This window comes from Eleginops maclovinus, chromosome 9 (genome assembly GCF_036324505.1).
Source record: "Eleginops maclovinus isolate JMC-PN-2008 ecotype Puerto Natales chromosome 9, JC_Emac_rtc_rv5, whole genome shotgun sequence".
NCBI classification, from domain to species: domain Eukaryota; kingdom Metazoa; phylum Chordata; class Actinopteri; order Perciformes; family Eleginopidae; genus Eleginops; species Eleginops maclovinus.
The window spans coordinates 13,402,518-13,429,515 of NC_086357.1; the positions used below are offsets into that span (position 1 = coordinate 13,402,518).

The window sequence follows — 26,998 nt, forward strand, 5'->3', positions numbered from 1 at the left end:
AATAAACCCCATTTAGCTCACTTTTGACCAGAGCTCTATTTAAACTCGTGTCAGATTGTCACGGATAAATCTCATCTTATGTGTTTACCGCGGTGATGCACTAAAGTATGTTCATACATGGACCATAATGCAAATTTCGCTTTTAGTGTGTCCAAAACCTGTAATGCACCACATTTGGCATTGCATTTTAGTTGTTTATTTAATCACGTATTGTTGTTATGGGGACCTCTACTGGTAGGGATCTGCCTTTTTGTTAGCATGAAATGTTAGTGAATATAAGTGGTTTTTTAGACAACAGTTTTCTATAGGTTAACAGATAAATAGGTCAGTCATTACATTCAGCTCATTTTTTTAGCTCAATTCTAGGTTTTACCAAGCTGTCTCGCTGAGCGGCGCACTTTCTGCTGTCCAGATTCATGATCATCCACTCTACCTTGTTCTGCCTGGTTAACGCTCATCCACATCATCTACAGATCTACCAATCGCCATCGCTGGACCCAGTTTGTTGCTCATCTGCCAAAATGTGATTTATGATGATGCCGTAGCCCTAGTGCGGGCTCTGTAAATTTACCGACAGCTTATCTGGGAGATACCGGGGAATCCCTGCAAGACCGTGCGTCTCACTGGACGTTTAACGCATTGACCTTTGACTGGCAGCGAATGACAAATCAAAGGTCGGTGTGTGTGTGAGAGGAGTCGGGGTTCAAAGCGCATCTCCACCACTGCACAAGACGCAATCCTGGGAGAATGGTAGAAGCCCTCTGACAGGTAAAGTAATCCGTTTTTTAAATGTATTTAACGTGATTCGTGAGACGCACTGTATCTTGCATCCCTAACCAGGTAAAGAAGCATCATGATATGTGTGGGTGTTACATAATATGAGGCTGCCTCTGAGAATTCACACCACTCCCCCCACCATTGTGCATCTCTGCTCTGAGGTTATCAAATTCTCACTTTATGAGACAAATTCATATTAAATCACAAAGTCAAGGCCTCTAGTTTTTGTTGTTTTTTTGTTTTTTTTGCATACGACCATAATTAATGACATCATGTGAGGGGTTTTTTCGTCCAGCATGTCGATTCATTTCACACGTGAAACATTGCAGTTTGGTTCAGTCAAAAATGATCGACTCTGTTACTCAATTATTATAATACATCTCATCGCCAGATTTAATTATCAGTATGATGTTGCCACTTTGATTTCATCTGGATTTTTGTATCAGCTGATGGAGCGGCATTTCAGGACACTAGTTAAAGGCACAGAGCACTCTGACCGCAAATCGATTAGAGGACAGGTGTCTTATTTTTAAGCATAGCATTTATACGTCTATTGTTGGCATTTGTATGTGCTATCCCTTCTATCCTGAGTATTAGTTTTGTCATGAGCACCATCTTTATCATGTAGGGCTGGCTCTACATTGAGATGACAGCTCTCTCTTGTATTGTCCAATAGCCGTCTTCGTCCTCGTTACCAGCGTCACGCACGTCATGTCACGTGAGCAGCTTAACGCAGCTTGGGTTTGCAGTCAGAAATCCACACACACACCTTATTCTTTTACATTGCTGTGCTAGTTAACTGTCAATTGCAGTTTTAAACAGGGTTGGGAAAAGTAAGGTGCAACATTTAAACATGATTGAGATTGTTTTAGGTGCTAAAATGGAGTGTCTGTCAAGGTGTAATGGAAAACCAGGTCAGAATTGATGCCATAGTCTTTCTTTGAAAAAAGAGACACATAGCAGCCAACGAGTAATCTGTCATGTTTCAGTTTCTACCACTCAGAACAGGATATAAAGCCTCACAGTTAAACCACAGATTCAAGTCCACCGGCTGTTTTGTCAAGTAAGAGCTGATCCAGCAGATTCCTGGATTCTGCTTTAACTGTTACAAGGATAATCATTAATCCTCAATATATCCTTAAGAGCGATGGTAAACACCAATGAAAAGATACAAATAAGGCACAGTAAAATGGCCTTAGTATCACAGCAATGTCACGCTACATACAATGGTTTTGAGCTTTGCATTAGGATATTTAGTAATTCTTGCAGTGTCTCTGATATCACAACAGGTCACTAATGCAAGTGTTGATCCAGCTTTATTGTGTGTTTTTTGTTGGTTTGTTTTATCTTTTTTTTGTTGTGAATCAGTTGCCCATGATTATGATGAATACAATGCTCACAATAATACTTCAAATACTTCAGTCTTCAAATAAAGGCCAAAATATTACTCTTTAAATTTCAATGTCGCTCTAGTTTGAAGATATCCTTTTCATATAATTTCGTCCAGTGTTTTGTTTTTCACATTATTAGTTGATAAGCTTTATATCCTCATTTATTTCATATTTGTTGTCTTAAAATGACAAACCAACTGTGAAAAGATTGAAGAAGTGAATGTAGTTAGAACTATTATTTGATTTATCTTGAAGTTTACCCTTTCATGGATCAAACGATGAATATACTAATGGTTTCCGCTCTATTTACATCTTTGTATGGCTCCGGACGTGTCTGTCTTTGATCAAGGCAGATATTGTTACGACCTTACAGCACCTGCTTGCTCCATCCTACACAGTCACACTCACAAGGGCATCAAGGGGTAAATATTGGTAGGCACAGGGGACAGGAAGCTCCATGGCAACAATGTAGTGGCAGCGTTTTGCGTCCGGTGATGGCGGGGGTATCTTTCCTCCCTTTCGGACATTCCGTTCCTGCTGTGAACTGAGCTCCCGTCTGCTCTCCGAAAAGAGTTTCCCAGGCTCATGTCCTCTTTTCAGAACCATGCAGGGTTTCCGTTGCCAAGGGACAAGGCCAAGGAAGGAAGCATGCCATCAGTGGTCAGTGTTTTGTCCTTCACGTATTGACACACAGAAATTGGAGCTCAAATGACACATTAGGAGCCAAAATTACAAAACTTTTAGATTTTAATTTATTTAAAAATAGCATATTAACATTTAAGACTTCTATTAGTCAGGTACAGAGGAAATCCTCTTTAATTCAGAGTAAGTTGATGAAAAGTTGACAATTTATTTTAGTCTTCGATATATCAGGGCCAGGTGTTCTTGTTCATTTTATACATAGAATTCTAATGAGAAATGTCCTCTAGTGTGGGCCCAGACTCATAATTTAGGACTTACTACCAAGGGAACTTTTGTTATTTCAATAGATGTTTTTATGCATTTTGTTTTTACGTTTTCCACAACCATTATCGTATCTTTGATGTACTTACAGTCACGGTTATAGCGCATATACATCTCGTCTTCACATGTATTGCATCTAACTAGAGCAATAACTTTGGCAACTATTTTTATAACTGATAAATGAGTTAAGTTAGTTGAATATGTTTTTGATTCATGGTTAGACAAATAGGAATGCAAAGATGTGTAGTAAAGGGCATTGTTAAGTGCATTTTTCATAATTTGACATAATCATTTTTCATGAACATAATTGGCAAATCAATCAATAATGAAAACTAATCAAATATGGGGTGGAAAAACTGCCATACCATTCTTACTCAGAAAAAAATCATAATTGGCTTGAAGCCCATAGGCATTTTGAATTTTTGCTTTTACAATGGCAAATCCACCCAGAATGGGAAGTGTGTTGTTCATAAAAATTTGAGTACCAATACTATTCACATTGGGCAGGAGAACAAATATAATGACAAAGACCATGAAAGACAATTGACTATTTCTACAATTTTTTAAAAATACATTATGCATGTGTATATTGCAACACTGATATTCCCATCACATACTGAAGGGAATATCGTGTCAGTTGTGACTAAGTGAGTTTACATCGACATATCTTCTTAATGTTATGCTATTCTAATGTGGCCGATAGCCTATGGACCTTATTACGTTTTTTTGCCATGAAAATAAACTATATAAAAGAGCAAAATAAAAAACAACAACGTATAAAACAGTATCAGAAGTACTGATTTTTGAATGTGAATAATAGATGCACCACATGAGAGGATTGAGCTTGGGGTGGATTTCCCTTTTACTCAGCCGGGGACTATAGCGTCAGCAGCAGCAGAAGCGTCGTAGTAAAATGCGGTGCTTCTGAGAAAGGAGGAGGCGATAGACGGAGACAGAGAGGGGGACAGAGAAAAGGGGGAGTGAGAGAGTGAGTGAGAGAGACCACCGGGCAGGATATTTCTCTCTCCAGAAAACAGAGGCGACCCGTCGTCCTCTCGTCCCTGGACATGTGGTGCACCCAGCGGCAGTAGTAGCAGCAGCAGTGGCGGTGCTGGCGGTGCTTGCAGCGACGGCGCGGCGTAGCCCTTTACGTCTTTGGAGCTTCTATTGTCTTTAAATTTCTTTTTTGTGTGCTTCTGTAATGAGCTTGCTGGGGGCCTACAAGAAAAAGACCAGTTACGATGGCTATGAATCTTTGCAGTTGGTCGATAGCGGCGGAGATAGCTTCAGTGTCAGCAGAGGGAGCAGCAACAGCGGCAGCGCCACCCTCGCAGGCTCCATATCGGCCACCCTAGGACCGAAGGCAGGCCCGTTGAGAGAGGAGGACTGCAGCACCATGGACAGCTCAGGTAAGAGTCCTCACCGCCGCTGGCAACTTGGATGGCATTGTAATCTCACGTGGAGAGTGCTTGAGTAAAATGTGGTGACTTTACGTGTTAATATGGCCCGCAACTGTCCTGGTTTGAGGGTAGCAGTGGACAACACAATGGCTAACAATAGTGAAGTACACTATAATAGCATCATGATGCTAGGCACCTCCTTGAACCCCACTTCAGGGTTTATAGTGGCTGCCAGACTCCACCTATGGTTAAATTGGGTGAAATGCAGAACTGATGTTTTTCCTAACATTTGTTAATATTTTGTGTTAACCAGTCCTGTACATAGTCTTATAAAATGACCATACCAATGAATATACAAAAATACATTTAAAAATAGCCGGATAACCTAATTCCATTACCCATTTACTTTATCATTATGATCTTTAAAAGGGAAATTGTGTAGCACTAACTTCGATTCAATCAATAAGACAGTACATACTACTATGCACAGAAATACTCTCAGTACAGAAGTTTAGTCAACTGGCCATAAATGATTGATAATAAGCTTAATGTATCCAATTAAAACTTCAGTTTGTTTGCCATTAATCTGATGGCAATTCCTCATGCTTTATTGAATTCAGTCATAATTGCTCATTTGTTATGACACCTTGTTACTCATTGAGATCAATTCTGTCATCTGTAAAACAGCTGCTGTACTACTACTGCTGTAGCCACGTTATAACATTACATTTCAACAGAGATTCATTGTTATCTGGTCCAGTTATTAGGAAAAATATGTCCTTAAATTACAGTAACTAATCAAAAAGCTGATGATTACCAAAGCGGTCATATTCAAATATATTCTCTTCGGTCAAAAGCTTATAAGTAGAACATAACATACATTTTTGTTGTGAATTCCATTCAATTCCAATATTTTCCATTTGAAATCAGAAAAAGGCTCTGATAATACTGTAAAGTGTGGGAAATGCATTAAATATTGAAATCTTCCATTGAAACCTAAGGAAAAATCTAGCTTTATTGCTAAGCTTAAAATATTAGTTAAAAATGCATCAAAAAAGTAATTAAAGTATTAAATTACATTGCTTTCATTAAAATGATTACTTTTTACATTTAAACAGGGCTACCATTAACCTGTAAACAGTGAGGAATTGGCAAATGTTATTGGTTCAAAATCAGTTTTTATCATAAAGTATTATGGAATTTCCAATGAAAAAGCGACATAAAATCACTGCTTCTGCAACTATAACTGCTTATATGCATTACAACATAATTATTGCATTTGCAATAAATGAAGGCTAATAAGAAAGTATTTTACTTTTGGTATTTAAAGTTTAAGTCTGTGGATCTTTTCTGCATTGCTCTGTGCAGTCAGCCAGCTTCTAGGGATGAACAGTAGTGTGAAACAAAAGAAGCTGGATGAGGTGGGTCAATGAGGAAAGGGGATTGGGGTTGGGGGAGGGTGGAGGAGTGGGATTCAGTGTCAGATGTCTGTCTGGTTTGCCAGGCCTTATTGAGGGTCTCTTTCATGTTTGTGTGTTCCTGTACCTGTCTATGTATCCATATGTCCAGTTCACACACAGCCTGATACTGAGGGGTAAAGGTTGGTACTCTAAGGTAGACACATTCATTGATCTTTCTGGAAAAGCCCAGAGCTCTCTGTTTTGTTGATGCCCCACTCTCTCACACTGTGGCCAGGCTCTCTGCTGTATTACCTGATGGAGCCTGTACCAGAGCCTCCCCCTGGTGTCTGTTTTAGCACTGTTTGTCACTGTAACTGGCTCAGCAGTCTGCACACCCACATCCATCTGGCCACAGACACAGAGGCACTTTGACTAGCGAACACATTCACCCAGATTGGCAGAGAAATAAATACAACATAAAATACAGCATGTGACTTACAGTACAGGAGAGAATATATTTAGGGAGCAAAGATATTCATTAACTCTGTATAATAAATGATTTAGTATGCTGATTTTAGTATCATCAGGATGGTAGAAAGTACAGAGAGGAAAATGAGACAATACAACATAGTAAAAATACTGTTAAATGATAATGAAGTCCAGTTATTTAACAATGTTTGAATACATTGGCAACAGGATTAAAAAAAACAATAATTATGTTGACTATATGACCAGGTGTTCTTGCAGCTATCCCAATGCGATGAAGTTAGCAGCTAGCTATTTTATATCATCTGTCCCAATGACAACCAAGACAAATAAAAGTATTCAGATGGCCATTAATATGACAGGAGAATAATAATGTCTCCTTCTTTAGCAATGTTTCATGTGTTTGGCAGCATGCATGGGTAAGGGTTGGGGTTGGGGTTATGGCTGCCATTGAAAGCAGTCGAAACTTCCTCTGATCAAGCTGTTTTGTAGAAAGATGATTATTCATACACTTCTTGTCTCATCAGCAGCATCTATAATTGAGCAGGTTTGAGTCCTGGGTTGAATTTGCAGTCATTCGTCTCCAGGACATAACAAGGCCTGGTGCAGTGTACAGTAGAAGCACTGAGATAAAGCTTTGTGCAGTTTGTTTGGTGGTCAAGCTTTATTTTTGTGTAGTGCATCCATGTTTCATTCACACCAACCCAGATATTGATGGAGGAATAATTGTGGCCCTCCCTCTCAGCTGTTTTTATTGGTGAAAGCAATAGAATGCATTTCAAGAGGGTGGATGTGTTATCTTTTGGCCTGGTCCCATTTTTTTAATGAACAGCGCTCTTTTTGAGGCAAGCGTGTTCCTTTATCGAACCAGATGCCTCTTTACCTGTGCAAATATCTGAACATGATAGGCAGTTCTAGGTCAGTTTTGATTTTGATGCAGAGCAGGATCCAGGTTTCCCTAATACGTCCCGTCATGCTCAGCGACTGGGGAATTTGCATAGTAAGGAGTTTAAAAATAGAGCAAAATGTACAGTTGAAATTAGAGAAAAGCAGGGGTAAGTTCGCCAGTTAGATGGGGAGATTGCTGTCAGTCTCATGTAGATCAAACTACATCTTGCAGCTGGTTTACTTAGATTAGCATTAGGCTGGAAACAGGAGGAATCTGTTAGCCTTGATTGGTTTAAAGGTAATAAAATCTGCCTTCAGACTTGATTTTCCTCTGGATTAAAGAAACAGCATTTAACAGGTTAATTAATGTTCCTCAGAGGTGATGTGAAGTGGATTTAGATACTTTTGGACAGAGCCATACAAGCTGTTTTCCCATGTCTTTTTACACAGCTATTCTAACCAGCTTGTGGCTGTAGCTTCATATTAGTGTGCAGACATGAGAGTGATATTGATCTACTAATCTAACCTTCAGCAAATAAAGGTTAAATGGTGATTGTATGGCATTAGCCCAGGATGCAATCAACAAATTAAACAATTTAGAAGTTAAATTCCGTCAGCAGTATAGCAAATAACATGTTTTTTATTTGCGAGCTCAGCCTTTGCATCATGTTATCTTCCCTTTGTTTTGTTTCTTAAAAAAGCGTTATCAGTTTATGCTCTATGGAGAAATAAAGATGGTCTGAAGTACACAAAAGAAATTCTGCTCAAAAAGCCAGGGACAGTTCATCTGTGCAACACAGTTTTACAGGATGTGACAAACGAGCATGCTGTCAGCTTAGGTTTTCAAGGTTTAACAGCAAAAATGTGACGCCAGTTGTGCAGACTTGGAATATTTTTGGGTCCTTTTTAGAGTGTTCCTCCACTCTCCTGTTTTCATGTAAAAATGTCATACTGTAACACTTTAATGTTTTTTAAAGTTCTCTTCATAAAGGTGTTGATTAGGCAATTTTTTGTAATGTTCTTATTCTCTTTGTAATGTATGTTAATGTATATGAGTCAATTAAAGGGGGCAATGTAGCACTTTACTTTTATTAAACTGAAGATATCTTTACCTTTAGAATTCTTCATATCAAAATAATGAAATTACACTACAGTTCCCATGATGCAATAGCTCACGTTAGATCCTCCCTGTCTAGAACTACAGCACTGACATTTTCATATCCTTCAAACTCCTTATCTTAAGCTTATAAAAAACTCTTTGAGTGCCTGTAAGTTAACAGGAGTATTCTTGTATTCATTTGTCAAAGCATTACTTGAATCTTGGAATGTTCAGGGGATCATATGCTGTATTAGTTTAACAAGCAGCTTTATCTTTCAAAAAAACATATTAATCCCGTCACACATTTGAGTGCCTGCGAAGTCAGGGAAGAGTCAACATTTGGGAAAGGGATGGAGTGATTCAGACATGGAAAGAGAGAGGATTGGAGGGATCAAGAGTAGGCACAAAGGTTATTTATCTCCAATAATTTCAATATAAGTAATATAGATATATGAAGAGTAGGAATAGAAAAAAGAGGAAGAGAGAAAATCTTAATTTTCCTGAGGGATGCTGACTAATATATGACACGTGGATCTGTTCCAACCTTCCATATGAAATATGAGTCAGATGAGATATCATGGCTAAAAGTAAGATCACACACACACACACACACACACACACACACACACACACACACACACACACACACACACACACACACACACACACACACACACACACACACACACAGTCCGTATGGTATGAATTTATTTGTGTGTCTTGTCTCTTTTGTCTTTGTCCATCATTCCTGCAAATCTACGCATTAATGTACGGTGACTCATTGGATGACTCAGGAAGTAGACGCTGACTCCCACAGAAAGTGTTGGTGTGTCCTTTAGCAAAACATTGATCTCCTCTTACCCCTTATTTCCAGAAGTCTGTTTTGTTGTCAATGTGCTCCTCTCTTTTTTGCATCCTCAGTGTGAGTGTGTGTCTGAGTATTTACTTTCTTCCTAATTTCTGAAAGTTCTTTTGTCCCCAGAAATGGATGCCAATTATGGCGGAGGACTGTTGGATATGGTAAAGGGAGGAGCTGGCAAGTTCTTCAGCAACTTCAAGGACAACTTGAAGGACACTCTGAAGGACACCTCCACCAAGGTCATGCATCAGGTGGCCACGTAAGTTACCGCTTCATTACACACATGAACTGCGCTATTGCTTGGCAAGAATTGTGTACCTACCTTTTAAATCTAATGTTTCTACAAAAGCGGCAGATTTTTCAAACTTCTTTTATTTACATTGCAGCTTTGCAGGCATTCAATGCATCTGAAATGCTTATTACTGATATCATATAGTCTGCCATAAAGACTAAAGTCGTTTTTTTCTGCACACCCCATTTGGGAAGCAATATTATAACATCTGGAGTAGTTCATAAAATAATGCAAAACAGTTTCACTGCACACCGGTGGATATTTTAACAGATTTTGTCCTTTGACTAATTGAATAGTATTCAGAATCCTGGCTTATATACTGGAAAAGAGCTGGATGTTTGATCACATCTTGACTCTTAAATTCTTGAATAGTACATACAGTATATATACAATGAAGTGACTTCTAATGTAGAGAGCTGTTGATTGTAAAGTAAGTCTTGAAATAGCTTCAAAAGTAAAAGAGAGCTATGTGGATGGGAGGAGGGAAAGAGGGAGGCAGCAGAGTCTGACACGGCTCGGTCGTCCCAGTGTGTTTGTGCACAGGCATCTGCACAAGGCAACACAAAGGGGCCTCTGTACTGGCAGAAACACAGCTCTTCTCTGACTCAGCAAGTTTGATCGTTGTGTCTCCCCTCCTCTGCTGCTAACATCTCAGCAAACTCCCACTCTTCTGTCATGTCGTCTCCCCGTCATTTTTCGGCTGTTTCTCACTTCTCATCACATTTCCTTCACTCCTCTTTTTTTGTCTCCTCTCCTGGCTGAATTATTCATTGTGGCTCATTGTGCCAAACGGCCAGTGTACTGCTGATACAGAAGGATTCATTTCATAGTGCCTCTTGTGTGTTGTGTGTATGTATGTGTGAGTGGGTTGTGAAAGTAAAGGTAGATGGGCAAAGGTACTAATGTACTCATGTGTAGTTTAGTGCAGTACACTTAGAAAGTTTATTTAATGATCCCCTGTCAACATTAACTATCTAGCTGTGATCTGACAATGAGAGTTGATTATGCTGTTGTTTACATCATAATTAATAACTTTAGTCACAGACCAAAGGACAGAAAAGATGACTCTAAAAACACAAGTTGCTTCCCGAGGCTGAGGTAGCACTGCCTTATTGCTCTCATGAATAAATCAACACGCTGTGAACTGAGCTACCGGCTGACTATCTAGTAGATCTACACAGCAGCTTCAAGCATGTCGGGTGTATTATATACACGCAGTATCATGATTTGTTTTATTCCTGCTCATTGACCTCTTTGGTGGCTTCCCTATGTTGCTCCATGAAACAAAATCAGCACTTATTTAGAGAGACATGATAAAGACAGGTTGGCAGCTCTCTAGCACTCTGTAAAAACTACTGCTCCATCTGTAACTTTCTAATGTTGTTATGTTCTAATGTCTTTTCTCACTTATTTTATGTTGTTATGTCCACCTTTTATATAATGTAATGCCTGAACATATACTGTTCATTGTTTCCTTTTTACTGTCTGCAACTCCACTGTTTTTATTGAATATATTTTAGATAAGTTGTATTTTGTTGTGGCCTGGTAATTATTCCAGTACAAATAAATAATTCTTTGTTTACCCCATTGGCAAAATGTCTCTAGATAACATGATGTTCTGTTTCATATAGAAGGGTATTTTTTTGCTGCTTGAAGGTTTCCAATATATTAAATTTAATATGTTAAACAAACTTTTTCGTCCAAGTTTATTATGTGTTCAAAGACTTCAATGAAAATTCCCCTGAGCAAACATGATTCAAGTCAAAATCCCTCAAGTTCAGTTATTAACCAGTGCCTCTTTTAACACCCTAACTAGACTTCAATCGTTCCTGTCTGCTTCCCTCTCATCTATATTCCAGGCAAAAGGCTGAAGCTGAATTATTTAAAGCAGACTGCTTGTATGTTTACCTGGCTGAACAGAATTTTTGCAGGAAAACCTCTCTGTCAACAACGCTCAGCTGTGTTTTTCCTCTGTCTATGAGAAACACATGGCTGATGTGGTTTTGTGAAAGGCGCAGTGTCCTAAGTCTGCAGCCAGACACCCTCCAACCTCCCCCACCAGACACATTCATCTCTCTCTCACTTTTAATTTGTGCCCTATTTCATTTGTCGCTTTCAGTCAACCCCATATGTTGGTTGCCAATATCTACTTTAAACTGTCAATAACGATGCAACAATGTAAAATAATGTAAATGTATGACATGAAAATTGCCACATAATGAAGACTTTTTGAGGGAAGTATGGAGTGAAGGAAGTATGAAGTCAAATCTACTGTCCACTGGGATGCAGCCCACTTACACTGTGTTTGTTTGAGTGTGTGTGTGTGTGTGTGTGTGTGTGTGTGTGTGTGTGTGTGTGTGTGTGTGTGTGTGTGTGTGTGTGTGTGTGTGTGTGTGTGTGTGTGTGTGTGTGTGTGTGTGTGTGTGTGTGTGTGTGTGTGTGTGTGTGTGTGTGTGTGTGTGTTTGTGTGTATATAGGCACTTAAGATAAGTGGAGACCTCTACTGCTGTAATCAGGCCTAAAATGCCTTTGATGCTTGTGATGTTTACTTTCCAGTAAGAACCATAAACATCTATCTGGTATCTGTGTGTGTGTGTGTGTGTGTGTGTGTGTGTGTGTGTGTGTGTGTGTGTGTGTGTGTGTGTGTGTGTGTGTGTGTGTGTGTGTGTGTGTGTGTGTGTGTGTGTGTGTGTGTGTGTGTTGTCAGTTTACCCATCATTTGGGTGAAATAACAGGGCTTTGCTGTAAGCTAGACACACCTTTTCCAATAAAGGTTAAGGAGAGGAAATGTAATTATATTGATTAAAAACGTTATAAAGTGAGATACCATCAACAAGAAATGTATACCAAAGGTAGAATGTGAAATGTACAAATCTAGCTAAGTGTTCAAAAGAGAAGTTGATTCCCTTTATTTAACTTATTTGCATTATTGATATTGCCAGTTATAATACAAATAGAGTCCACATCACTGAAGGTAAAAGGAGTGATACACATAACACATGCTTAAAATGTGTCAGTGGCCTCAGGCAGTATTGTTGCTAGCTTGATTACCAGAAAGGAGAAAATTCCCCAGTGTCAGTTTTGCCCTTTTTTTCAGTTGTATCCTTCCTGACTATTCATTTCCTGTACCACACCTTGCAGTACATTTTAATTGACTGCGGCTCTAACCTTAAGAGATCAGTGAGGCTGCTAATTTGCATACTTTGTGGCTATTGGCCATCACCTACCTGACACCTGACCTAATCTCTCCTTTAATAGCCAACAAGCTATTTCAGGAGGAAAGCAGCTACAACTGCAGATTTGTGGAATATATATCTGGAACAAAAACATAAGACAAGAGGAAATGAATGCAGTTTCTTCAAATACTCTTCTTTGTATTTTGTAACATCAATTTAGGATAAGAAAAGGTTGTCTGTGTACTGGCCTAAATAGTACTAAATATATAGTCCAGATATTCACCTTTCATGACAATATGTGAAACTTGCAGGCTGCATTTTAACTACACTGCTGTCAAATTACTTCAATATGGAGGAATTACAGACCAGATAGCTATGATAGCTCAGCTTGTTATATTAGCGGCTCTTTTTAAGTAGCAGTGCATTACATAACCAGGTCTAGGAATGCATCAGGGCCATATTGCACTCCTCCATGACCACACAGAGGTGGTTGGCCCTGATCAGCCCTGCTAAGGGGATTTTCACAGTAGGCAACAAGTCAACTCAATCTGATGCACATTAGCGTGGTTTTGCATGATAATCGAGTACAGCAGGAAGCTCTGTGTTACTGCTGGGTACAAATGTTTTTGACTTATATTACAAGAAATAAGACCATTTTACTGCAGTCATTCATTTCCATGGTGCAGCAGCAGTGGATTAGTTGTGTCTGCACTGCAGCTGCTCTCAGAGTTGAAAAGAAAACTTCTTATGGAACAGCTAAATTTAGCTATAAAAGGCAATGGTTGAGCATGCTGAGGCGAATGACTTGGTTAAACATGACATGTAGCCTGATGCAGAGGTGGATTGACCTTTTGCATGCTCATCATGCATTGATTTCCTCTCTTTAATAAGACATGTTTCAAGGATAGAGCGTCCTTTGCCTAAATGCCTAAAATGTGTGAAAACCACCAACAAACGTGCCCGCTGTTTAACAGTTTACCTTCAATACAAAACCAAGGCTTGAGGCTTGACAAATACAGTCCTATTGTCAAAGATTTGCTGGGGTGTGAGTTGATATTTTGCATGGACAAATGTTCAAAAATAATCTTCAAAGATGTGTTTCTTTGTTACAGGTACACAAAAGGGGAACTAGACATTGCTTACATCACATCACGGATCATAGGTAAACACATTTAGTTGAGCTGTGTGTTTGGATACTCTCTTAGATTGTCACCAGAAATAAGAAAGGCTACAATTTCTAGAAGAAAAAAACCCTCCCAGGACTAAATTAGCAAGAATCTCTTACATAGATGTCTTAAGGTATTGTTTTTTTAAAAATGTAATAATTTATTCAGCAAATACTAGACTCTGTTCAACCCAAAAACTTTAATTTCATTTATATTCAAACAGTTCTAAATCCTTATTGCATGGACATACGTGGCTGAAAATTGTGCGATCATTTCCAAGTTCTCAGATTTAAAAGTTATGTGACCCTGTATTAACCTACGCATGAGCATAAACAGAATTCCTTCCTCACTTGCTTCCAGCTTCACATGCATTTGAGTGTGAAGAAGCAGCCGTGTCCTTTAGAAAGCATAGTCAGCTGGACATTTGTCACCTGAGGGTTTCTATCCCACAATGCTTTGTGTGTGGCCACGGATAGTCGTGTGTCAATGTAGATCCACTTTTTCACATTTTAATTTACTTGTTGTAGAATAACTAGAGAATAATTGCAGATGGACATTGAGTGTGAGGCTATCATATACGGTATATTGTGTATATAAACACCTGCAACAGTGCATTAAACTCTTCATTTATACACTTCTTATTTTTAGTGATGACCTACCCAGCAGAGTCAGTGCAGATTGGCTACCAGAACCACGTAGAGGATATTCGCTCCTTCCTCGACAGCCGCCATGCCGACCATTACACTGTCTTCAATCTGTCACAGCGCAACTACCGCGGCGCCAAATTCTCCAACAGGGTGAGTTTGATTCTGCATCATGAAGCCATTACAGATGTATTTGTTTTCGAGATAGTGATTGGTAGGTAGATCTTTTTTTCTCTCCAGATTATTATGACACTAAAGTGAGATACAAGAAGTTTGATGGCTATTTCTGGTCTGCTAACATTTTAAGTCGGGCCACTGCTACATCTGGAAGCACACAGAAAGCAGTCTTTAATTAGGTTTACCTGTAATTTTAAGTTGCATTAAATCATTTTTTCCCCCACTGGGTAGCAAGTTGTGCCAAACCCTCACAGAAGTATCACTTCTGACTCATACTCTGCCATACCCAACAACACTTCAGAGTTATTTAAGTATCTGCTGAACATTAAGTGTCCAACACCACACAGCAGACAGACAACGCTAACTTGTGAACATGTTGGAGCATTTATCACTCAGATATTTCCTCAGCAGTTAATAGAAGTCTCAAACGAGCTGACATGAAATTGAACATTAGACTTATATCCATCATCTCGACAGAAAAACCCCTTTAAAATGAATAAAACATGCTTTGTGTCTCTCAAACTTTCAGAAATGGTCATTCATTTTCGAAAATTCATTACTTTATGCCACTATCATCTTGTCCTAAACATGGTATTTTCCTTTAAGTGGAATAGTTCACATTGAATATCAAATATTGCTTGCATGGCTTTACTGAACTATCGTGCTTTGAGGATGTACTCCGTGGTATTATTACAACATCCCTAAGGAACAATAGAAATTACAATATATACTTTTATTATTATTTAAATAATGATCTCCAAGACATGTAACACAGCAGCAATTCAACATGCATCATTTACATTCATAACCTCAGGATTAACCGCTTAACTTTGAAAAAAGAATGAAAACTGTAAATCTCCATTTACAAAGCAAGATTTGAATATGAATGCTGTATTTCCATTATTCTATCCAGCGTTATGGTATGACCAACCTCAGCATGGGGTCTTTGGCTTGTGTCATTCAGCATTCAGCACAGCTTGTAGGAGTCGGATATCTATAGATTGCCACTGCCACCCTCCGGCAGAAAACATCCAAAAGCTCAAAAGTCAATGTGTGGCCAAGATGGCCCCCACATGTCTGCTTGTGGAGGTTGCTGTATCTCTTGCATATGACTCATCATAGCAACTTGTATGTTGCTCTTTTGCTGCAGTGCTGTTAGTAACCCCCACCTCTCCTTTCTCCTCCGCTCCTGATTTCATGTATTTTTTTTGATTCCTTTTTCCTTACCTTTCTTCTTCCCTCTTTCTCCCCCTGTCTCTTTGCTTTCGTGTGCTCTTTTTCATTTGCCTCCCTGTTTTTCCCTGTCCTCATACCCCTATCCTATTTTTTGCTTCAAATTCTTTCCAGGTTTCCGAGTGTAACTGGCCTTCTCGCCAGGCTCCCAGCCTCCACAACCTTTTTGCTGTGTGTAAAAACATGCACAACTGGCTCAAACAGAATCCCAAGAATGTGTGTGTCATCACCTGCTCGGTAAGACGATGCTCATCATACACATATAATCTGTTTTTTTCGTATTCATTCATCGTTGTTCTAGAGACCTGACATTGTACATTCAGTTTACTATAACTACATAAGTAAGGTTATTTTACTGTGTAGGGTTGTATTCTAATGGATTCCCTTGTGAATCTTTGCACTGTACTCGAACGATTCCGGACATATTCAAACTCAAACTCAAAACCAATTGGTTTCTAAGGTTTTAAACTACAGCGATTCATTCTACATACATTTTGTTGTCAACGCAAAGGGTTTGTCATCTTGGCTGTGTCATTATAAAAAGTGCTCTGGAGAAATTTTAATAAGTCTTGATAATAAAAAAAATCCTAAAAGGGTAAACAGGTATGAAACATGGTGATTTTATTGGGATAGCTAATAGCATAATAGGGCCCCTTTAAGAAAACTCTACAAAGTTTTGTTTCAAACAGTTTCACTTTTAGGAACACTATGATGGTTGAGCACAGTTTAAACCCCTAAATACGAATGTTTCGCAATGCAATCACTAACGAAGTAATCAATGAAACTGGCCTTCCTGTCTGTTCTAAATAAGTTATAGCCACACTGTACACTGGAATGTGGTGGACCATGTTATTGCCAAGTCAGTGTGGTTTGTCTTGGCAAACAGTTCCAAGTTACATAACTTCCCCTAAATGGGTCCATTCTCGAAAAAAAGATTTTTTTTCCTCCTCTCCGGATCACAAGAATGTTTTGTGCCCCTGTAACCTGAAGTGAACTCAGAGAAGATTTTTAGAGTTTGTCTGTTTGGACACGTCTACAGTAGTCATTTTTGTAAACGTATGAATTAAATGAACTTCTTTGTGCTATGAGATACGGTAGGCAGTTTCAACTTTCAGTGGCTGGATCTATACATGGCCAAATACGCTGCTGTCATTGCATTGACGGAAGCAGTGCATGTGTTAAATTGCATGGCAGAAATCACCAAACGGTATATAATTATATGTAATAGCTGAAGCTTTAAAATATAATAATTTCCCAGCATATCATTTGCTTTATGTTTATAGGATGGTCGGGCTCCCTCGGGTGTTTTGGTTTGTGCCATGTTCTGCTTCTGCCACCTCTTCAACAATCCAGTTCCTGCGATGCAGCTACTCAGCGCCAAGAGACCAGGATCTGGCCTCTGGCCCTCACACCGCAGGTTTGTTACCATAAAATATACTCTATGTGTGTGTGTGTCAACATGTGGGTGTGATGGAGAATAAGAAATATAAAAGGGGAAAGGGAAGCAAAGGAACAACAAATAATTAAAGTCTGGGTAGGAAAAGGCGGGATTGCTTTTTTACCAAGAGATAAGATTCAAACTGAATTTATTGAGGTTTATAACCTATTTACTTTATCAGCAAGTTATACCATGAGCTGGCAGCCCCTCAAGGATGGACATTTTAATACCCTGCCAGCCAGTTCTGTAGCATTTATTAGTCCTTGTTAGAGTTTCAAAATGAATAAGAGTTTCTGGAAATGGAAGCAAAAACTCCTCATCATACGCACATAACAAAACACAAAGTGAGGCATTTGACATTGAAAACAAACACAGAATTAAAGAGATTATCTTTCTTTTCTTTTTTTTTTTCACTTATTGATCGTGATTTTAAAGAGATATCAGATTACATTTTCACAGTTGTATAACGTATAGTTAACACTAAAAACAGACATCTCTCACCACACGCTACTAGACAGACAGTAAATAAACTGATTAAAAAATAAAAACACAAGATTATCTTTCTTTTTCACCATTCAGGTACATAGGCTATGTGTGCAGCATGGTATCAGAGAAGCCCAGTCTACCCCATTCCAAGCCCTTGATGATCAAGGGTCTTACAATGAGTCCGGTACCCTGCTTTAACAAGCAGCGCAGCGGCTGTCGGCCCTTCTGTGACGTCCTTATTGGAGAGACAAAGATCTTCAGCACTGCACAGGAGTATGAGAGGATGAGGTAGGGGCCTCATTATCTTATTTGAATTGTATAAGCCTCAAATAGGAATCTATGCTTTATTTATGATACATTTGAAGGTATATCACAGAGTCTAACATACATCACGCTACACTTTTTGCTCCACTCCCATTCTCTCTCTGTCTCTCTCTGAAATTATTTTCCCTCCCACACACTGTTCATATCTAGGGAGCACAGGATCCAAGAGGGTAAGGTCGCCTTTCCTTTAGGTGTGAGTGTGCAAGGCGACGTCGTTGTTTCAGTGTACCACATGAGGTCGACCATCGGAGGACGTCTCCAGGCCAAGGTATTCTTCATTTGTTGTGCTGCAAAAACAAGATGTTTCAAAATCATAATGTTGTTTGCACAAGATATATTATACTGAACTATTAGCATCAAACTCAAGATAGGGCTGCTACTCAATTGAACATCTTTTCAACCAGTCACAGACACCAAAACTGTCAAATATATTAACAATTCATATGATAGGTACCATTTTATAAGGAATGATTGCTAAATCTAAGAAAATAGATGTCTTAAGGATTTCAAAGCAACATGTGAGATATGACAGTGAATTGGACTATTGATGCAGTTAAGAATGATACACTACAAAAGCACATGGTCCAAAATTTGCATTTGATTTCCTGTTATTAGGTTTCCAACACACAGATATTCCAGATTCAGTTCCATACTGGCTTCATTGCTCCTGGTACCACTGTGCTAAAGTTTAGCAAGTAAGGACATTTCTTCTATTTGATAAGATGTATGAGAATGGAAAAAAACCCTGCTGATAACAGTCTGTTTTCTTTCTTACTCTAACAAACATACATTTTCCCTGTCAGGCCAGAGCTGGATGCCTGCGACTCTCCTGAGAAGTATCCCCAGCTTTTCCATGTGATACTGGACGTGGAGGTGGAGGGGGTGGACAAGCAGAAAGACCTGACACCGCCTTGGGAGCAGTTCCCCTGTAAAGACCTCAACCCCAATGTGCTCTTCTCCTGCCACCAGGAGCATCAGGACGCGCTTGCTATCGCTGGTAATGTAGGGATGGGAAGCTTGCACACGGTGCAAAGACTAAACTGCCTCTGCTAATTTGAACTGCCAACATTTGTTTAATCAATAACATAAACCTACTGCAAAACACACTTTAGGTGGGAAGCTCTATGCTCCATTAGTTTTTGTGTGTTAATGTCTTTAATCAGCTTTTTAAAAAGCTCTATCATAAAGATATTAGGGTTTTTTATTCATAGCTCAATAATGGCTTGGCAACTAAATGCTTTTCATATAAACAAAGATCAAAACAGTGATTATTTTGTTAATTCAATTACAACATATCTCATGGCTCTGACACAAAAGGGCTGTGCTGTGGTAGCTGTTGGCCCATTTGTTAAAAGGTTGTTGATCTTTATTTAAGGTTGAAGATGTCACATTTTACAACCAACTATATAATTAGAAATACATTTAATTAGTGGCTGCCCCAAAAATATGGACCTGTATCAACTTTCATCTCACAACTTCAGTGAGAAAACACAAGGAGTAACACAAGCTAGCAGGACACCAGCTAGCTTGCTTTACTACTTGTTAGATAGCTAGAAAAGTACCTTGGCTAGATTTAACCGGTGTAACATTAGCTAAATGAATTCCTGTGGAATTATAAACGGTATACTTTATCTTGTTAACAAACATTTTTAGACTTTTTGTCTTTATAGTACTTGCTTTACTGGTTAAAGCTTCCCAACCTGCTTGTGATGTAAAATCAAAGTGGTTGATTTCTAACGTTTAAGCATTAACTACTTAAAAATAATTATAACCTTAAGGTAACTCTAAGCATTTAACCCTAAACTAACCACAACTTATCCAATTCAAATTTGAACCCTGTCAGCTACTTTCAAAAATGTATTCTAGCCTAAAATACAAAGTGTATTACTCAGACTGGTGCCCACAAGGATAGTTAAACAACTGAATCACTAACCCACATTTACAGATATATTATACATTAACATTTAACACTGATTTTTTTGCACAAATGTGTGAGCTTGTGCACAACTGCAGTAGATCACGGATAAGTAAGGACAATACTGTAGCTATATAAGCAAAAACACAAAAGCTCACACTTACATGCATCCACACAATCACACAAATTAATTAACTTTCATTTTTGTTCCTACAAGATGAGATGGAGGGATTGGATCTGGAGGGTAAGACAGAAGCGGCGACCACAGACCTGTAGTTACCCTGGGATTAGTTCAATTCAATCATATCTACAGAGAGCATTGATCCTTTTAACTAATAAATATTCTGTTATTGGAAAAACACTCGACTGCTTCCATTCAAAATCTGTATTGATTGAATTGAAATAGACCCCACAGATACCAATCAGCTTGGGATCTGAATATATATTAGGCCTAATAGTGTTAGTAATTCCCCTTTTAAAAACATCTCCTAATACCCTATGGACCAATCTATATTATCCTTGTATCCAGAAAATATAGAGAAACTGGGAAAAAAGCACCTAATCCTTGTGATAATAGCTGAACGAAGCAAATGGAAAACTGTGCAGCTATAAGTGGGACATTTTTTAAATGTTCTATTCTCTATAATAATAGCTTAGGTTTATAGTCGTACTGCCCAACCTTTCTTTTAAAGCATAGTCCATTATAGCATACAGTATCAGCAGAATTGTTGATGCATGTAGATGACCTATGTAGTTGTCCATTATTCCTTCCTTTTTTTCTCAAAACCTCCTGTTTATTTCTGTCGTTGTTGCCCTAATTCACTTCCTTTGTCTGTGGTATTTCTCTCTACTTTCACCACTCGGCTCTGTCTCATTGGGATATTAAATACATTTCCCTCTTTCGTTTTTTCTCTACCTCTTTCTTTCTCTTCTTCTTCCTCCTGCAGAGCCAAGTCGGCCTCAAGGAGGTGCAGACGGTCGTGGTCACGGCGAGGAGAGCGAGCCCTCAGATGATGAGATGCTGTCTCTATCCAGCCAGCGAAGCAGCGCCAGCACGGCCCCCCAAAGACCTGACCCCCCTCCAATGCCTGGCGCCCGTGCACCTGCGGAAGAAGTGGATCTACTTGGCCTCGATGGGGAAGAGATCAACCGTCCTTCATCTCAGACCCCGTCCGCTGCAGGCGCAACAACTGACCTTCTAGGGGACTTGTTTGGGGGCCCACCCCAGCCAACCAGTGGGGGGTCATCTGCCCAGTCCACACCACAGAAAGTAGTCCCGAACACTGCATCACCGTGTCCTTCACCTGCACCAACAGGTGATATAACTTGTTTGAAAGTACATTCTCCCTTCTTTTCTTTGTCGCTCTTAACCACATTATACAGTGTGATATGTGGTTTAATCTTCACATCTCATGGTTTTCATGAGATGGTAATTGGAACATAAATTAAGATTATTTTGTCACACTTATAAAGCTTATAAAGTAAAACATAGTCATGAAAATGTAGGATCCACAAGTAGGTTCAGAAGAAAAAAATCAAATAGTAGTCCTGCAGGAAAGTAGGAGATTAAAGTTTATCTTACAATGTGTAATGCAAACAATCAAAGATTAATTGGAAAATACAAAATGCTAAATGATAATTACTCTTTTGGCATGTAGAAAAAAACTCATTTAAAAATACATACTATTCAAAGAATCTACACATTTCCATTGCAAAAATTAAGAAATTAAATGAAACAAAAAGTCCGGCCATGTCATTTTTCTAGACTAACACAATAAGATTATTTTTTTGTTTCCCTCAGCATTTGATCCCTTTGGGACAGGTCCCATGCCTAAGCCTCAGGACATGATGGGTTCATTCCTTACAACAGGTAACGTGGGGCAGCCAGACCCCTTCCTGCATGCTGCTCGCTCTCCATCACCCACCCTGCAGCCTGGTAAGGCATGCTTCTGCTGCTGCTGCACACTCTCACAGCATTTTATTTTTTGTTGAAGACTCCATATTAAGATAAGGCAAGTTATTGAGTGTCTCTAAGTCTGCTGCTATGCCTTAACAAATAAGCATGCATCATGGTTGTCTCTACACCTCCACTCTGGTTAAAACTGGCCTGAGCCTGCACTGTTATAAATGTCTTTTTTCTTTCTCATCATTTTGCACTTCACATTGCTTATTCACATGCTTGCCTATATATTATTGCTGCTGTTTGTTTGGAAATTACTATGTTTTATAAGTATTTGAAGCATGTCTGATTAGTATTGCCTGCAGATTGCACAGGCTTCATGTCACCCTAACACTTATATTATGTTTCCATGAAACAACATATTCAGCTTGCTGACATTTCTTGAGACTTAATGTTTTTTACAGAGCAGTGTGTGCATATTGAATCAAGACCAGAACATTATCAGTATGCTTTTTAATCTTTGCTAATCCTAAATTGACATTATCATTAATGTGTATGTTGGCCTGAACCCAACTTTAACTTGCAGTAACACTTGTGAAGACAGGTTTGAACAAACCCTGCAAATATCATTTAGAAGTTGCTGTTCTCTATTTCAAGTATTAAATATATACGTCATATACAGTCAGAGGCTTACTATGAATACTTTTGGTCTTAGAGCAAGGAATATATCAACAGTAAATGTAGTTTCAAAAACTAACAACTACATCGAGTCAGACATCAAACATCCCCTAGTAACGCTTTATGACTTATCATTTTCTGTCTGGATTCCTGTTGCTCAGTTCCTATTCACTGTGTTTTCAGTCTTGGGTTAACCTTTACATTTTCCTGTAGGCCGAAACTCCCCCGTCCCACCCACCACCCCAACAGTCAACATCCAGCAGCAAAACGCGAAGGGAGGGTGGGACTGGAACAGACCCGCTACTACAAGCACAGGTAGAGACAAGTAACAAACATTCACAATTTTAAACCATTTTGTCCAGATTTACTTCAGTGGAAACTAGGGGAAAAAAATACTGAAGAGTAAAATAACAAAAACTCTAAAACGTTTATGCATTGCAGGAGCAGGGTTTGGTATGGGAAGTCTGTCAGCAACTACGAGCCCCACAGGCTCAGTCCACAGCACCCCCACCCACCAAACCAAACCAAACGTCCTGGACCCATTCGCTGACTTAGGCAACCTTGGTGGAAGCCTTGGAGGTCAGTCACTGGAAATTGGCTGGAACCAATGAACAAGACTCTCTGATATTTTTATCGCATGTCATTACATTTATATTTGCAGGGTCCGGCTTCTCCAGCAAACCGACCACTCCTACTGGGCCTACCCCTTCCATCCCTCCCATGGGTTCCCCTTCGCGACCTCCCCCATCTCCCCAGCACGCAGGAGCAGGCTTCCCTTCGTGGCAGCCAGGTGCTGGAGTTGGCGGAGGATGGCAACCGCAAGGACAGGGCCCTGCACCACAGCCAAAGCCCAGCCCCAGCCACACCCCCATGCCGCACACATCGCCCGGGAACCGACCCAACTACAATGTTAGCTTCTCAGCGATGGGAGGGGGCTCACCCAGCGCAGGGGTTAAAGCACAGGCTGCCATGGGTAAGGAGGAAAAGTGGACTTTGATTTGACATTATCTATCATGATGCAAATATTTTGGTCGCGTTATGAGTGTTCTTTATGCTTGGGATATTTAACATTAATTGCCACAATGTTGTTTATTTGTTTTGTTGATTTCATCCTAAATCTGTTTCCTCAATCTGGGGTTCAAAATGAATATGTATTGTATTGCTTATTTAGGAGAAAGGGCAGCGAGGTCGGTGTAATACTGTAGACTTGATTTCGGTATATATTTACCATTGAATGCTGTAGAAATACATCTGCCAGACAGAGCTTCACAGTAAATTGGATTTAGTTGTGCAGGAACATACAGTAGGTGACTGATTACCTTTAGAAATATATTTTTTTGTCTTTCTGTATCCCTGTATTCCAGGTACTAAGCCGAAAGTCGTGAATGCCAACTTTGATGACCTGCTGTCTGGTCAGGGCTTCGCTGGGACTAAAGAGAAGAAAGGGCCCAGGACTATAGCAGAGATGAGGAAGGAGGAGATGGCCAAAGAGATGGACCCTGAGAAAATAAAGGCAGGTTTTTTTCTTAAGTTTCATAGAGTAACATTTGTATACTCATGGAAATAGGTTTGTCTATTTGCTGTTATAGTTTCTTTGAGTAACTCCATAAAGTCACATCTGAGAAGAATTACGGTTTTTCAGTTCACTGGGTTTCTATCATCTGTTTATTTAGTTTAGCACAAATGTACTCAAAGCCCTTTGGCTCAGATGTCCTTTTAGCTGTTAAAGCCTTTCCGCTTGTTTCAGAATTAATGAAGCAAGCAATGTAGGTCTCCCATGATGAAACTTTGGTTCCCCTAATAACTCCTTCAAAAGCATTTCACCACAGCCAAAAACCATCATCAAAGCATTTGTGCTAATAATTGTCCTAAATCTTGGCATCCCAAATGGCCCTCCCTGTCTCCCTCTCCTGTTTGTGACCCAGATTCTGGACTGGATCGAGGGGAAGGAGCGTAACATACGCGCTCTGCTCTCCACCATGCACACTGTGCTGTGGGAGGGGGAGACACGCTGGAAGCCTGTAGGCATGGCTGACCTGGTCACTCCAGAACAGGTCAAGAAGGTCTACCGCAAAGCAGTCCTGGTCGTGCACCCAGATAAGGTGAGAAACATAATTGCTAGTGAACTTCATAATAAAAAGAATAATACTGAATATGACTGAGAAGTGAGGATATTTACTTGTATGCATTCAATAGGAGATACAGTATTAACCCCTCTGTCTCTGTATATCAAACAAGTTCTTTTTAATCCGCCCTGTTTTATTGACTTTTTAAAATTATTTGGGGTCCCACAAACTCTATGTTCCCTGTCAAAAATATAGGATATATATATATATATCCTGCTCTTTCATATATCTGTGACCTTTTTTGACACATGTGGTTTGATAAAAAACACTTGGCCCGAAGCCAATTTGTTGTTTTGAAAGCAGGTGTTTTATATCCAGTTTGCTTTGCATCACTCATTTGGATATGGCCAGAAAAGGAGAAGTGTTCAGGTTACTCTCCTGTGTGTAACTCTGCTTTCTCTATCTTTTCCAACAGGCCACAGGACAGCCCTATGAACAATATGCCAAGATGATTTTCATGGAACTAAATGACGCCTGGTCAGAATTTGATAGTCAAGGACAAAAACCCCTCTATTGAATAAATAGTGAGAGAAGGGAGTAAGAAGTGGATGCCCCTCCTGATTCTGTCATCTAATCCTCTTAAAAGTGTGTCACCACATTTGGTAGACAGACTGCAGCTCCCTCTCCAACCTCGCCTTTATACCTGTGCTTTGACCCATGTTTCTCTCTTCACCGAACACAAACACGAACATTCTGTCGATCTACAAAGACAGTAAAAGACAACAGCACTCCAGTGACTAACAGTGTGACTGCTCAAAAGAACCTACCTGCTGTAGGTTTGTGGTGAGACATTACCCTCCCTTGTTAATTGTCTTTAGCCGTGAAACCAAACGAGCAATCAAAGCAAAGTCACCGGGACGTCTAGAAAAAATAAATAAATGCTTGATTCAAAGGAGACGGATCAAAAGTGACAAAAGATGGTGGTCACCCGACTGAGAGAAAAATACGTCAGAGATTAAATTGAGCAAGCATTTCAAGGAGTGCTTTTAAATATGGGATTCAGGTAGTCTGTAAGGCACAAATAAGCATTTAATATCAATTTAAGCCACTTACACACAGAACAATGGTTTTCCATCCGAAATAGGGCTGGTTGGAGGTACAAATTAATAATCTTTCTCTTTTAAAAAGGTCGGCTTCTGTATTAGCGCATTGCTGGCAAAAAATTGCTGACGGTTATTGAAAATGAAAAAGAAGGGGCTCTTTAATGAAAACACAGATCAGAAGGCTGCTCCCAACCTAATATACATATAACAGATTAACACTATGGTGTTTTTACTTTAAGTGAATGATTCTTGATGTGTGTTCCCATGTTTGCAAGGAACCGAGTATGTATACTGTATTTTGAGAATAGCACATGTACAGATCCATACATGAAGCACCTTGAGGCTTCATGCGCACTCACTCATACAGTAACATGTTTCTTTGCAGGCGAGCTGTGCGAAAGCACAAACTTTACTGGGCGCAGCTTTGACGGAAAGCCATTGTTATTTATTTATTTGTTCATTTTTGTTTGTCTTTTTATTGTTTTATGTGTCAGGACTGCTAAATTATTTTTGTTAAAATTAACTGCACATGTTGTCAGCTAATGTATGTAAAGGACTACGGTTATTTAAGGCAACTATGTTTAACTCATTTACTGACAAGCTAAAGAAGTAAAACAGGAATGTCTTCTGAGACTATATTAGACTATGAGAGCCTTTTATAATCTGCAATATCTATTTCCAAACAACAGATGTGGCAATTACTATTATTACTGACATTTCTATTCAAACTCTCTAAATTGCGAGTCGCAGGGTGAAATTGCAGGATCGAGAATGCCACATACTGTAAAATGATATGAGGGAATTAATGTGCTTTACTGAAACGCATTTCTCTCAAATCCCTCACATTACATATCTGCTGTTATATCAAAACACTCATTTGCAGTGATTGCAAAATGTTTTTTAAAATACTTTATGTATTTGTTTGTTTACATGTGTGACATTTCCATCACAGCACTGACACTTTAATTTGTAATTATCATGCAGCTTTTATTCTGGATGAGAACTACTCACACACTTTCATATTAAAGGTAAAGGAATATGTTGCAGTTTTTAATAGTTTGAATCTAAAACAGATCTAAATTTTCTCCATATAGTTTCAATAAAATACTGATGGTTCTGTTCCAATAAAAAATGTAA

At 39.2% G+C, this 26,998-nt stretch overlaps 1 protein-coding gene across 4 annotated transcripts; it reads left to right on the forward strand.

The window, feature by feature from the left end:
- Nucleotides 1-449: 449 nt before the first annotated feature.
- On the forward strand, nt 450-26,998 carry dnajc6 (DnaJ (Hsp40) homolog, subfamily C, member 6). 4 transcript variants are annotated; one of them, XM_063892290.1, is made up of 19 exons: nt 450-768; nt 4,393-4,540; nt 9,387-9,522; nt 13,844-13,893; nt 14,546-14,694; nt 16,066-16,188; nt 17,235-17,368; nt 17,969-18,163; nt 18,350-18,467; nt 18,815-18,894; nt 19,003-19,196; nt 21,062-21,430; nt 21,916-22,050; nt 22,906-23,007; nt 23,134-23,271; nt 23,354-23,665; nt 24,057-24,205; nt 24,618-24,794; nt 25,234-26,998. In XM_063892290.1, exons 2-19 carry the CDS (start codon nt 4,528-4,530, stop codon nt 25,333-25,335), a joined length of 2,676 nt encoding a protein of 891 aa, XP_063748360.1. In that variant the 5' UTR covers nt 450-768; nt 4,393-4,527; the 3' UTR covers nt 25,336-26,998. The 4 variants fall into 4 exon arrangements, with proteins under 4 accessions (XP_063748360.1, XP_063748361.1, XP_063748358.1 ...); XM_063892291.1 differs by lacking the exon at nt 450-768 and adding an exon at nt 4,040-4,119; XM_063892288.1 differs by lacking the exon at nt 450-768 and having other exon boundaries at nt 4,126-4,540.

What these genes read in the sequence shown, in the direction of transcription:
- dnajc6 (XM_063892288.1), top strand. Translation starts at nt 4,333, where the DNA reads ATGAGCTTGCTGGGGGCCTACAAGAAAAAGACCAGTTACGATGGCTAT. An exon ending in CATCACATCACGGATCATAG is followed by an intron (nt 13,894 to 14,545) that starts GTAAACACATTT and finishes TCTTATTTTTAG; the next exon opens with TGATGACCTACCCAGCAGAG. An exon ending in ATCACCCACCCTGCAGCCTG is followed by an intron (nt 22,051 to 22,905) that starts GTAAGGCATGCT and finishes ATTTTCCTGTAG; the next exon opens with GCCGAAACTCCCCCGTCCCA.